Genomic DNA, 14771 nt, shown 5'->3' on the forward strand with positions numbered 1-14771 from the left:
TGTAGTTGAACTATGCCGGTACCAATGGGATTCTCTTTTGAAAAATTGTCCCTCCTTTCTTACTCTTTCTATCTTATAATCATAGAATGGTTTGGGTTGGAAGGGACCTTTAAAGATCTTCTAGTTCTAACCCCCTTACCACGAGGGGGCATCTTTCACTAGTTAGGCTGCTCAAAGCCCTGTCCAACTTGACCTTGAACACTTCAGGGATGGGGCATCCACAACTTCTCAGAATACGATTGGCGCTCTCAGCTGCAAGCACACATTGCTGGCTCATATCTAATTTTTCATCTATGAATATCCCCGAGTCCTTCTCTGAAGGGCTTGTCTCAATCTGTTCATTGCTCAGCCTGCAGTTATACCGGTGATTGCCCCAGCCCAGATGCAGGACCCTGCATTTGGCCTTGTTGAACTTCATGAGGTTCACATGGGCTCACTTTTCCAGCTTGTCAAGGTCCCACTGGATGGCACCCCTTGATGCTCCCATCTTCAGCTTCCTATTATGTAATTTCATGCCTCTTCATTCTAGAATAGAGCTTTTTACAGTTACAATTACTTATTTACCTTTTTTATTTGTAGCCTCTGAGTAAGTTGGTTTCTAACCCTAGTAGGCTAGATATTAATTTGTAGTATAACTTGTTGAGTAGACAGTGTTTCTTTTTTACCCAGTATTGTGAAAATCAGTACCAAAATACTTTGTTTTCTGAAGTGCATTCTAGAACACATTCTAGGAGTGCTAAACTGAGGTCAAGGTAATATCATACAAAAGATGAAGGAGACAGAAAATTACTGTCCAGCATAAAGTCAGTTAAAATCAGTTACTTTGATTTGACAAAGGAATGTCACTTTGTTTCTTTTGTTTGCTTTTTTTGTTGTTGTAGTGTGCATAGGTATCTCTGTCTTATCTGTCCTGAGCAAGAGATCTGATAGCAAGATTATTTCTTTTTCCTTTTCTGTAAATCTTGCTGTCATAGACATAGCAGGAATCAGTTACTGTGATAGAACAAATTCAGCTTTGAATTACTGCTCAGTTTTCTGGCAGTAGGAATAGATAGCCACAGTGTAATTTGCCAGGTGAGGTGATAACTGAAGGAAGGACAATCCTCTAATTCAAATATTTATTTATTTATTTATTTATTTTTAAATCTTGCAGATGTTTGTTTATCTCAGCATGGACTTATTACACTGAGTTAAAAAGTTTTGAATGAAAACCAAATCAAAGAATTTATGGATTCTCTAGTTCCTTCCTTTGCTTCAATCTTGAAGATTTCTAAATGCCTGAATGCATATTGTACTCCATTACCAATGATGATAGTCAAAGTTGCTTAGGAACATCAGAGAGTCACCTTCAGGGTCAAGTAGGCTCTCCCCCCAGCAGTAATTTTTATTGGCTGGAAGTGTGGGATATTTTGTTTGTTCTTATATTTCATTTGGTTTTTTGTTTTTAAAAATGTATCAGGTTCATATTGTCTTCATATAGAAGATGTTCATTCTGGCTTAGTGCAGAAAGATGTGTGTCGTGTTCCCTCCCTCCCCCCCCCCCCCCGATTTGTGTATTTTGCTAATGTATTGAAAATCGTAGTGATTGCCTTGAAAGGTCAAAAACACTTTATGTTGGCAAGGCTGGAGTGGGGCTGGAAAGCATCTGTAAGAAGAACTGTAGAGTAATAATTTTTTTCTTTGAGCAGTGGCTGGGGAGCTTTCTGTAAGACTCGGCTTACAGTTAAGATTAGCAAGAGAGGGAAAAGCTTTGAGATCCAGTAGTAGTGGGACTGGAAAGGGACTGTAGAATGGAAGTGTAGACTGCAAGACAACAAATTTCCTGTTTCCCAAGGCTTTTGAGTCTGCATTTTCCAGATTGGATATAAATTTGTAGGAGTGGATCCTTACCTTAGATATTTTTGCAAGCATCATTGCAGTTCTTCAGTATTAAATTTAAATATAACATCTCATATATTTCTATTCTCCTCTGGGGTCTCACTTTCATTTAGATTTCAAGGTGAATGATGTTCAGTTAAGTTCCTATTCAGTATGATTTTTTTTTTTTTTCCTGCCATATTTTGGCATCCTGGAGATAGTAGGCAATATGAATTTGGGCCAGGCGTGCAAGCCAGGACAATATGACATTTGTCTCACTACATCTGGGGCTTTTTTTTTTTTTTGCCTGTTTTTTAGTCCTTCTTAGTTTACTTTCATATCGAGTCATGATATAAGTAAAAAAATTTGTTCGTATTTGATCAACATGAAAAACAAAAATATGAAAAGTTTGATGATTTTCTGTTATGCTTATTTCTATCATTTTAGTATAATCAATAAGGTAAAAATGTATATATAATATGTATTAAGAAATTTTTTTCATAGATATTTCAAAAATTGTAAAAAATGGTAGTTCAGTGTCTCTTTATATTGGTTGAGCAGCTTTCTTTCTTTGGCATGAATATGGATATCAATACATTTTTAAAAATATTTTGATTCAGTAGGGGGAAATGCTTTAGATCATGGAAATTATCTTTTCCAATTCCAGGATATAGTATGTAACTTAAGAGAATTTAAGAGCCTGTATTCTCTATAGAGCATGTAAGGGTTTGAGAACTTCCAGGTCCATCACAGCACTTATATGAGATGCCTAAATTTTAATAGTATGCAGAGCAGTACTTCTCTGACTATTCTTTACTAGCTTATAGGTATTCAGAGTCCTGAAATTAACAGCATTTTGTTTTGAGTGTTAGGCTTCCAAATGTGATCCTGAATTTTCAGGAGTTGCATATATTTGCATGTGTGTAGATTTAATAAGGGGAAAAAGCTATCTATAACTCTGTTTTCTACGCAGTTCAAAAAGCATGTGAAAACTGCCTTAAAAGCAGCCCCTTGCTTTATTTGAAGCAGCAGGTAAATTAAATTAATCTTACCCATGATGGGTACCTAAATGGGCATTTTGCCTATTTCCCTCTTTTTAAAAATTAAATAAATTTATAAGGGCCTCTCTAAATCTATAAATATGCCTTGCAGATTAAACTGAAGGTGAACAGATAGTAGGTCTTTTGGATCAACGTTGGCACATAGGCTTCAGAAATTATAATCCCTTGTGAAGAGTTGTTGGTAAGCAACTCCTTTAAGAAATAGGTAGATACCAGTATTAATGGCAGTTGAGACAGTTGATATGCAGGGAAAAAAGGTCATAGCTGATTATCTCTAACCACTTAGATCTTTCTTATAAAACATGAGCACTTTCATACTCACTGTTTACAGCGATTCTTAACTCCCTTAGTGAGGTACAACTGATGAGATAACTAAATCAGTGCAGAAAACTTCAGCTGAGTTGTTAACTGTGCAGTCACAACTTTTATTTTTTCTAGGACTACTCTTCAGATATTAAACAAGTACTTTTCTACTAGTTATGCTTTCTCATGATTGTGCTATGCCTGCATTTGCTATTTTGTTATCCTTTGATGTGGAAGATAGGAGCATTGTTAAAACTGAGAATTTACTCTGTTACAATTGCAATACTTAAGCTAACTATATTAATTTGTCTTTACTGACACTGTTACCCTAAAGTTCCTGAAAATAGGTAACATTTTGCTGTTTCATTTGCTGTATCTCATGTAGATATGGAAACTTTTAATGAAAGTTCTCTCTCTTTTTTTTTTTTTTTAAGTTAAACTTCCATTTGAAGACATTCTTTCTGCTAAAAGGCTTTTTTTCTTTTTCAGACTCCACAAATGTTGCTAGATTTCTTTTTTTTAAGACCAGAAGAATCAAGGTTCCTCATGTTATAAACTTTTACAACAATGACATTGAGCTGGTGGTTAATTTGACAGTGTTTTAATGAGTCAAAAGTTTACAGTTGTCAGTTACTTGGCATACTTGCCTTGATTATCTGCTTGATATATGTAGGCTTGCTTTGTGGCAGTTCAATTTGACACTAACAACTGACCTTTTCAATTCTGAATTGACTAACATTTCTGTTACTTGAAGGCTGAACGTATAAAAGGCCTCAGTATGATGATTTTGTATTTTTAGTGAAAACTCTATGTATCTACTTCTTGCATTTGTTGAAACCAAAGGATATTTTCCCTTTTATCTTTCATAAAATCCAAAATTATGGAAAGCTTACTTAAATGCTTTTGGTTCAAGACAAACTAAACATATTAGTTTGAGAATATAACTACAGGCAGGAGTAATACTGAGTTTCTGGTTTTGTTAAACTAAATGTAGTTTTAACACCTTAAGCCTGTGCTCAAGAAAATGCATACAAGGCAATCTGGTACCTTGTATACTTATGATGACAACTGAAAAAGTCTAATACTTTGGTTGTTCAAGTCATGGAGGCAGGAAATACAACTCTTCTGACACAACCCATTTTATGTATTCAAGACCATGATGAAACCAGCAGCAACAAGTTGTGTGCTGCCCAGTTCTCATTCTTCTTGTAGAATCAAATGAATGCTTCTATACTCTGATCATCGTCTTTCATCACTGTTCCTCAAGCAGGCAGTTTAACTAATGGAAGAGTGCTGTCGTTCTTCTGTACAGTTCTAATTGCACATGCTAGCTCCTTCCAATTTTCCAGTTAGAACTGGGAAGAGGTATAGTGTTGAAGCAAAGGTGCAATTCTTCCTTTTCCAATTTAGTTCCTGAAAAATGAGCACTGATCATCCCTGTGAAAACCTGCAGGTGTTTCATGCCTGTCCTAGGAGAAGCGTTTTTGTGACAAAGTAAAAGGTCTTATCTATTCATCATTAGCATTACTCTCCTAGTATTTTTAGTTGTCAAGGAATACAACTTCATCTTTTTCATGTAGTAATAAGGGAAGGTGAGATGGTATGGTCTGTGATATTTTGGTTAGCTGAATCACTTGATGATTCTTGATTGTTCTGTGCTAATGAGATCCTTTCCATAAATGCATGTGTAATAGGTTGAATCAGAGCAAAGCGCACTTTATCTAAATGTAAAGACTGATAACATGTATTTAAGATCCATGTAAATGTACATGTATGTGGATAGTACATCTCAAAGCCTTTACTAAGAATTTTCTGTCATTAGCAAGGGTAAATAATTGATGAACATCAATATAGAATCATGGAATGGTTTGGGTTGGAAGGGACCTTTAAAGGCCATCTAGTCCATCCCCCCTGCTATGAGCAGGGGCATCTTCAACTAGATCAGGTTGCTCAGAGCCCCGTCCAACCTCACCTTGAATGGGGCATCTACCACCTTTCTGGACAGCCTGTTCCAGTGTTTCACCACCCTCATCGTAAAAAAAATTTCTTCCTTATATCTAATCTGACTCTACCCTCTTTTAGTTTAAAACCATTGTCCCTTGTCCTGTTGCTCCAGGCCCTATTAAAAAGTCTGTCCCTATCTTTCTTATAATCCCCGTTTAAGTACTGAAAGGCCATTAGTGGAATCCATGTGAATGAAATGGGAAGAGAAAAGACACGTTTACAGTAGAATAGAATCACTAAGCTTAGAAAAGACCTCTAAGATCATCAAGTCCAAGTCATAGCATCTGTACCAAAGCCAAATCTACAGCCAGTTTAATATTGGCAAGCAGAATTTAACCAAATATGCATGATCTTCACAGCCTTTTCTATGAATGCATACTTGCAGTAAGAGTGAGAAAAGTGAAGTAGAAAATCTTACTGCAGTTGTTCTTATTCAAATGGGCAAGATATGACATAAGATGATACTTAGCATATAGTTAGTATTGGCTGTCTTGTCTGTGCAAGGAAAAAGCTGCTCTGAGCTACTGAGATGTACGTGACGTTTTCCACCAGAAAAGCACCAGGTATATTCTGTCTGGTCTTCAACTTGGAAAAATGCAAGTTTAAAGCACAGACTGTGGAATCTTCAGAAAATGCATCCTGTAACTTGATAGACATCACCAGTTGGAATCACAGAAGATTAGAATTTGAAGATGTAACTTCTCACTTTGCAGGATATATCTGATCTCATTGGTCTAGCTTCTCAAGGAAGAAAGCATTCAAAGTTTTGACTTTCCAGGTAAACTGTATCATCATCCATGCGAAATTCTTCCCTACCAAAAATAATGTGTGTGTGTATCCATCAATATATGCCCATCTCTTAGATAAACATACAAAGTCAAGTATTGTAGATTTCCCTACCATGTGGCAGCAGGGCGTTCAAAGCATTCCAGATGGAATATACTCGCAGACTCGAGAGCCCTCTGAAAACTAACACGGTGGACTATACTTAGCTGCCATTCTTTAGGGATAAAGAAGGGAGGGAAGCATCTAAATAGTCTGCCAGGTGAAATGAAAGATTTGCGCTTGGCTTTTCCCTGAAGAAAAGAAAGTGCCTCTACACTCCTTCACTGCATGCCTGTTGTAAACAGCAGGATACTCTCAAAATGTAATGACTGTCTGGGTTACAGGTGCCCTTCAGGAAAGAGTACTTAGAAATGGCAGTCCTCAGCACCACAACAAAATTTTAGAAGGTACACCAGAGAGCTGTGTATTACCATATACCTTTTGCTGTTAGAGCCTTAAATAATTTCACTTCTTCAGGCATCTTCTGAAGGGCAGACTGACAAAATACCTCCACCTGCAGAATCTACAACTCTTCATGAATTGGTTTTAGGTAGAGACCATTTGCCCAGAATGTTTTGCTTATAATGACTTCTGCCTTCCTGGGAAGCTAATTTACCTATCTTCACTAATCCTTATACTACCTCAGCAGAAGTACCTCTTCATTTATTGAAGATGAGACATCTTTTTTGATATGGACACAGCTTTCCCACCTTGTGTTCATGGCTGAAAATTCAAAAGGCTGTAAGTCTGTTTACAGAATCTTATCCAAGATAATTGAGCGTAAAAGAATGAGTTAGAGCCCACTCACCTGGAGTGCAAGTAGTGACCGATTGTTCTGTGTCCCAAGAATTGACAGTTATAGAACTGTCAATGGGAATGTCACAGGCTTTTTCCTTAAGTATTACGTACTTTGAGAATTGTCAAGGAATGATGTTACATTTGGGATAATTGTTCTTCAATTTTTTTCTTAATTAGGAGCATTGAAGAGAAATAATTATGAGGTGATACTCCTTGGAATTGTGTGTAGTATGACTGCATGTAGAGACAAGCACTTAAAGAAAACAATTACTTATCTGTAGCTTTCTTTCTCCCTTAAGAAATTCTTCCAACTCTTTGGACTACTTTCTCTTTGGTCTGACCCTTTATTAGCAGCATGGTCTCTTTTTGTGGAAGAGATTACCGTATCTGCTATTTCTACTGCATTTCTTTAATTAGTAGCCATACTCTAGAAGCAGGAAACAAACTCATTGTTTGAATATTGTTAGATCTGAAGTCAGTTTTACTTTCTGGTAATTTAATAATTCTAAACACCAGTCTGTATTTGAATGTTCAGAATTTTTTAATCATGATGTTAAGCAGATTTAGAACTACTTTAAGATGAGAAAGTCATAATGTGGTATTTCTAAACAAAAGTCATGTACCTCTATCTTTGTAATTTTAAAAAAAAAAATCATGACAGACTTTACTTTTTGTTTTTCTGAGTCATTTTTGTGGTTGAGACTTACTTCCTAAACAAATAGACACAGATGGAGGTAAAATATCAGACTTATTTAAAACTCTGTAGATTGGGAACAAATGAGCTTTCTAAGTGGCAGATCTTTCTCTTTAGAAAGTGAGACACTGAATAGGATTTAGTCTGCAAGTAAGCCAACTCATGAAGCATTTGAGCTAGATGTCTAAACTCTCATGTAACCAGTGGAAATCCAAGGCTCAATTTAGTTGCCTGTGTATGAACTTTAAATGTAATTTCAGATGCCTTTGTAAATGTGACACAATTCCTTTAGGAGATTCCCACCCTTCTGGATTGGCATCTGTAAGCCAGATGGGAGACACTAGCAGCTGCAATAGTACTCTTATTACTATGCGTTCATGTTTAAGCTGATGAATTGGGTTCCTAATCAGTAAAGACAATGGATCCTAGAATGCCCTGGTCACTCCATGTGTGTTGTAAAGAAGATCTTTTATAATCAAGAATCTTAAAGAAGAGCTTTAAAGAAGAATCTAGTAGCCTACTGATTAACAAGAATGGGAGTTTAGCTATGCATGTAGTTACATATAGATATCTGTCTACATATAGGCATCTAAATGCAGATATCTGAAGCTTGAACTGTGTTGTCTTGGAAAACTCTTGAGTATCCTGTTTGAGTTTATTCCTGTGCCTTATGCAGACACTAGTTGAACTAAGCTTGCTACTTTTTTTTAATTGACTTACTGGCAAACATAGGTTGATATTAATACGTTGTTTTTCCAACTGCAAAGTTTAGTATAGCAAAAAGTTTCTTTGCTCTTGAATCTTCCCTGGGTTATTGGTTAAAACTGCCTTTTAATAAGCCAATCGGTTGCTGTTCATCAAGTTTAAGAGGGGTATTTTTATCTTTCTCTTGGTTTTGGCATGTTTCCCCAAAAACTAACTTTCCAGAATGCAGTGTTACTAAAATGTTCACAAGCTTGTTTCCTCTTCTTGATAGAATTTTAATACTATTTTGTAGTATTTTGGAATTAGGCTACTTAATGTACTGTTTTCTACATTTTCCTAAGCGTTTTTGACATTTTACAAACTTTTTTTATTTTTTGAAGTCCAGACTTAGGCCAATTCTTGCCTGCTCCTTGAGCCTTTCAAACAACTTTCATGGGTTTATGAAACAGGACTTTGCTTTACAAAGCCATGTTGCATGTATTTGTAGTGTCCATTTATTCATGTTGCATTTTTTTTATGTTACTCATTAATTTTGTTCTCTATTATACTTCCAATATATTTGCACTGTAGAAAAGTCAAACTTACCAGTCTGTGGTTGTCCAGATCTCCTTGAAAAATGTCCTTGTAAATATCAATATAATTTCTGCCGTCTTCCTTTTCTTGGGTGTCAACATGCTTTTAAGTAAGAACTTGAATTCAATAGCAGGTACTAAAGTTATTTTGTCCTCAATTTTCTTCAAAACTTTGAATGTTTTAAGAGTGAATACACTTTTGTGACTTCTCATTGTTGGCTTTGTTCTTTAAGTTCTTCTTGCCAACCCCTGAACCTGTTTGTGTCTCTGTTCTACTTTGGGAACTCCTTTCACACACCAGTAGAACGTTTGATGAAGTGTTGCTGTGGCCTTTGTTTTCTTTGGGTACTCCTTTTCACCGTAATCTTTTACTGACCCTACAGATTCTCTGGTTGTCTTCCTTCTCTTGTTATCTTCAAGGAAAAAGATGTGTTAATCATAGAGGTTTTTTTTTGCAAGTTGTCCCTCAATCTTATTTTCTGTCTCTCTTTTTCTCCCCCTGCTTTAGTACAGCTTCATGTTTGATCACCTAAAGCTTTCATATTCCCCCCCCCCCCCCACACTTGTGTTGTTGTATTTTGTTTAGATGATGTGATTTGAATAATTATTGTCTGAGACTGGAGTAAGTTACATAAGTCTATCTTAATATTTTCATGCAGTTGACTTAAACAATTGAATTCAGTGTGCTTTGTCCTGTTGATGTCAATAAAGTAAAAGCCATAGTTTTCTTTTTTATTATTATGGAAATCTAGGTATTTGCATGTACTGAGTTTCATAAAAGTTCTGAGGGAATAGAACTTAATTTCATCTCTTCATTCAAGTAAGAGGAAAGAGGAAAGCTTGTTCCCTTCTCCTATTACTGTTTTAAAGTTATTGTTGATGCAAGGTATGCTGTATGACAGTAATATAATAGATGCTGTCGTGGTAGCTTTTCTCCAGGAGAGGTGTCAGATGGGTTATTAGAGTGGTTCCAACCACACCATGCCACAGCATCCTCACTTGAGCATCCTCATCCTCTCAGGCACCTCTGGAAGTTGGAGAGATGGTCCCAACTCCTGGTGAAAAGTTGTGGAGCCCTTGCAGTTCTCTCTAAGTGACTCCAAATACCATCATTTAAGGGACTGGGTGGAGAATGCCTGATGCTTAATTGGGTCATTCTAACACTTGTTCCTAACAACCTGCTGGAGCTCAGTCTGCTTGACTTGATTTCCTCCACAGGGTCACAGCTCCCATGTTGATTAACAACACTTGTTACATCTCTGCTCTTATAACTATTTCCTTCTCCTACGGTGTTAACTAAAGTTCATCTGCATATGCTAATATTGCTGTCAAGTAGGCCTAAATTATGCTGACTGCAATGCACCTGCATAACAGTTCAGCTAAAATAATATATAAAACTACTTTTATACTTACATTCCTTGCAGTAGGATAAATGTAGGATCATGGTTGTAGTCTGTGTTGTCATTTAATCTTAGCATGTTCCTCTTGGAAACTAATGAGTGCTGTTGTTTCTTACAGTCTATATCAAAGTAGCTTGGCCATCCAGTTCTGCTGGTGACCATATGTAAATTCAGTACTTGGCATTATATGTACTTTGATATAGTATGTTCCTGGTAACACCTTTTGCCTGACCACGGCATAATATATCAACATTTTCTAGATGATAAAAGGCTTTACAATAGAGAAAGTATTTGTACCAGATTGCTTTACTTATTTACATAGTATATTAGGCCAGAAGACAATCCTAATTGATTTGTGTTTTTAAAAAACCCTTAAAATGCTGGATATAGATGAATAACATATTTCCTGTGCCTTGAAGCAAGATGTGCAAGCAATAGAGAAGGTAAAAAAAGGAAAGAGTGGCTGTTGTCCTCCTTATTTATGATTAATAATAAGTTGCCATCATTCTAAATATTTGTGAATCTGAACAGTGAACTCCTGCTGCTCCTGGCTATGGGTTTTCAAGATGAATCTCTTGATTCCTCGGAAGAGAGACTACTCACTAGTTGACCTGATACTTGCTTTTGAGCTGAAGTACTGGTTCCCAAGAAGTATTCTATGACACTCTGTATGTTTAGAAAGGGAAGATTTTTAAAAATAAGGGGGAAAAAAGCCAATTCTGTTCTTCAGACTCAGTTTAGTTTAATCAGCATTTTGACTTCTAATACGTTTTCCACTGTTCATGCAGACTTTAGCCTTTAGCATTTTTATTATGTCACTAACTTTTTATATATGTATAGATAAATGTATATCTACATTGATTTTTATATGTTGAGAATTACGCTTATCAAGGTATTTACTACCTGCTTGTCGTGGTTTAACCCCAGCCAGCAACTAAGCACTACGCAGCCACTCGTTCACTTTCCACCCACCCAGGAGGGGGGAGAGAATCAGAAAAAAAAGTAAAACTTGTGGATTGAGATAAGAACAGTTTAATAGAACAGAAAGGAAGAAACTAATAATGATAATAACAATAATAATAAAGTGACAATCATAATAAAAGAATTGGAATATACAAAACAAGTGAGGTACAATGCGATTGCTCATCACTTGCCGACAGATGTCTAGTTAATTCCCAAGCAATGATCCCCCCCCAGGCCCACTCCCCCCAGTTTATACACTAGATGTGATGTCACACGGTATGGAATACCCCTTTGGCCAGTTTGGGTCAGCTGCCCTGGCTGTGTCCCCTCCCAGCTTCTTGTGCCCCTCCAGCCTTCTTGCTGGCTGGGCATGAGAAGCTGGAAAATCCTTGACTTGTTGCTATGTAGTGTTTAGACTAACTGAAAACATCAGTGTGTTATCAACATTCTTCTCATACTGAACCCAAAACACAGCACTGTACCAGCTACTGGGAAGAAAATTAACTCTATCCCAGCTGAAACTAGGATGCTGCTAAAGTTCATTTACTAAAGGAACTTGCTATTTGTATAAAATGACAAAATTCAATGGAGTGAGAAAATATTTCATTTTTATGGAAATTTGTGAACTTGTGTTTGGTATTTATAGCTCATGTGGCTGATAAGAAATTTAAGTATCTTAATTGTAAGATTACAGTAGATTAATAATTACACATGATCTAATGTCTAATTAGTAGTTTGTTATATCTTTTTGACTCTGATGCATATTGAAATCTAAGAAATAAAATAGCTTAATATTTCTTCTGTTATAGGTAGCTTGCATGCAGCTCATCAATGCTCTTGTTACATCTCCTGATGACTTGGATTTTAGGCTTCACATCAGAAATGAATTTATGCGCAGTGGATTGAAAGAGATATTGCCAGTAAGCGTCTTGTAGTCTCTCTTTGCATTACTATTTAAATTATTGGACTATTTAAGCTTGAGAGGGGGAATGAGAGAACAAGTTCTAATGAATTATTCTCAAAGGCATTTTATTAAGTCTGGGTATGAGCTGTTAGATATGAGAATCAGTCTTAAAATAAGAATGAAAAGGTGAAGTCTGCTCTCTGAACTTTATGCTGATTTCTCAGCATTTTAGGACTTTGATTTAGAAAATGTGACAGACTGTTGTGCAGACACTTGTTAAGCCAGACTGAAGCCATGTTTACCTTTTGAATATTTAACTTAACTCATGTGTTCTTGTAATTTTAAACTTTAAAATAAGATAGACTTATGTAAGTTATTAAAAAGATAAGGTCTATTTACATATGGAAATGCTAATTTTGTAAGCCTTTTTACTGTTTCCTCTTTGCAGCAATTGAAATGTATAAAGAATGAAGCGCTAGATATTCAGCTGAAAGTGTTCAATGAGCATAAGGAAGAAGACATGATTGAATTCTCTCATCGTTTAGAAGATATTAGATCTGAACTAGAATATCCTTTTGATATCAGCAAGAGAAACATGAACAAAACAAAGTGTATAATGGACATTTTTCTGGTATAATTTCTGTTTTAAAAAGTTATCAGTCAACGTTTGACTGAAGTATTTTTTCCCTTGCTATTACTCTCCTTAACACTTTTACTGAAGTAAATGATGTTTACAACATGGTGTGGAATACAGTTAAGGACACTAGCGCTGAAGGATATTTTCTTTCTATTCTCCAACATCTTTTGCTGATAAGAAATGATTATTTTATACGGTATGTTTAATGCTATGTTAAATGTTAATTATGTATTTCATTGTCAGTTATTAATAGATTATTCTATAAATTTAATGATAAATACAGTTTAGTCTTTTTCTGTGTGGATTGCAATTCATAGTTATTCCTTTGTGAAATCCTGTTCAAAAGTATCAGCTTTGAATAAGAATGCCGTCTGTATGTTTATGTCTCTTCTGCTTAGGGTACAATTTTATACATAAATATAGAAAACTATTTTTGTTGAAAACAGCCTTATTGACTGCAAGTATAAGTGATCAGGACAGGTCTCTTAATAGGTTATAAATCATGCTAGTAGCATTGTAATTTTGTGGTGTATTTGAGTCAAAGGACGAAACCAAGTATGCACAGTAGCGCATTTTATATAGAAATCTGAACGTATGCTTAATTTCAAGTAACTTTTGGTTGGGAACTGAGTATTCTCAATCTACATTATAGGTCAGTATGAACATGTTAGTGTCTCTTGAGAAATTTGTCAGGTAAATTACAGGCAAATAGTTAATAAAATCTTAGATGTTTGAAGCTGCCAAATATTTTCCTTTCTAAAATCTGCTTGTGTTGTTTTTGAGGAAACACTGGAGGAACCAGGTATGAACTGAACCAGGAAGGAAAGCCGTCTGTTATCTGCATAGTGTTCTGGATAACCTTGGCTTTCAAGCAAGGTCTAGCACAGATGTACCCTTAAAATTAAGAGTGCTTGCCTGACATGGGTACACCTGTGCTAGACCTCTTCCACCTGAAAGGGTTTGAATTCACAGCTTGCATGTTCTGGGCAAGTGACCCAGCAGTCATACCCCTTGGCATTTTAGAACAAGGTGTTTTTCATTCCTCTTACTGAAGCAGAGCTGGAATGCATCCATAGTTACAAAAGTCACAAAACCAGAAGGGATCAAGCTGAAGGAAGAACATTCTCTTTACTGGGAGGAAGCAGGAGGGATTCCTTCCTTTCTGTATTTCCATAGGGGGAGAGATGCAAAGTTTATAATACAAGAATCATTTATCTTTAGGTGCACTGTTTTTTCAGGCTTTGTGTAAATTGGTCTTTTGTGTAGTAAGCTGCCAGATGTATTTGTCCTTTGAGACTTTGGAGGTTTGCACCTGCCCTTCTATGGAAATAAGTCAGCCCAAATCTATTGACCTTACTGTGTTTATAGACAAGATTTTAAGTATACATTGATAAATTAATATGCTGTAAAAGAACTCATCTCTGTCTTTAGTCCACAGTATTTCAAATTAATTGAAGAGTGTGTGTCCCAGATAGTGTTACATCGAAGTGGAACAGACCCAGATTTCACATATCGTAAAAGATTAGATATAAATTTCAGCCACTTAGTAGGTAAGTACTATGTTTGAAAATTATTACAGTATCATACTACTTTATATGTTCCAAAAACCAAGTTGAAGTTGTATATGTGATAAAGAATCTTGTGTTCCCTGTATATGTGCAAGTGTGTTTATTTATTTTTTTCAAGATATTTGTGTAGATAAAGCAAGATTAGAAGAATGTGAAGAGAGGGCTTCTGAACTTTCTAGAAAAGTAAGTAATTCTCAAGTTATGTGACCATAAGATGGACACAGGGGGTTACTTAATAGCTTCATGAACAATGTAACTGAATGTGGCATAGTTTTTAACTTCAAATTACTACTAGTTCTGTGTTTAAGTGGCAATTTGGATGTTTCTTGTGGATTAGGAAGCAGAGGAAAGTGGTGTAATATAGTTAACCTTAACTGAGAGTCTTTCTACTATTTATTTTAAGGTTTCATGTACAAATCTCTCAAAATCAACTGAATACTTTATTTGAACAGTTATCAGTTTCTTCAACAAGATAAAAAG

The 14771-nt window shown here is 35.9% G+C and overlaps 1 protein-coding gene across 1 annotated transcript in view; it reads left to right on the forward strand.

Moving 5' to 3' along the window:
- The window catches only part of DIAPH3 (diaphanous related formin 3), a 238607-nt gene that overhangs the window by 47326 nt on the left and 176510 nt on the right, over positions 1-14771 (forward strand). Inside the window, exons 10-14 of the mRNA XM_075046101.1 lie at positions 11992-12102; positions 12535-12653; positions 12803-12919; positions 14155-14273; positions 14410-14474. Of these exons, the coding sequence (XP_074902202.1) occupies positions 11992-12102; positions 12535-12653; positions 12803-12919; positions 14155-14273; positions 14410-14474 (531 nt within the window). The remainder of the gene's footprint in view (positions 1-11991; positions 12103-12534; positions 12654-12802; positions 12920-14154; positions 14274-14409; positions 14475-14771) is intronic.

The sequence above is a fragment of the Buteo buteo genome, chromosome 14, assembly GCF_964188355.1.
Source record: "Buteo buteo chromosome 14, bButBut1.hap1.1, whole genome shotgun sequence".
In the NCBI taxonomy this organism is placed as follows: Eukaryota; Metazoa; Chordata; class Aves; order Accipitriformes; family Accipitridae; genus Buteo; species Buteo buteo.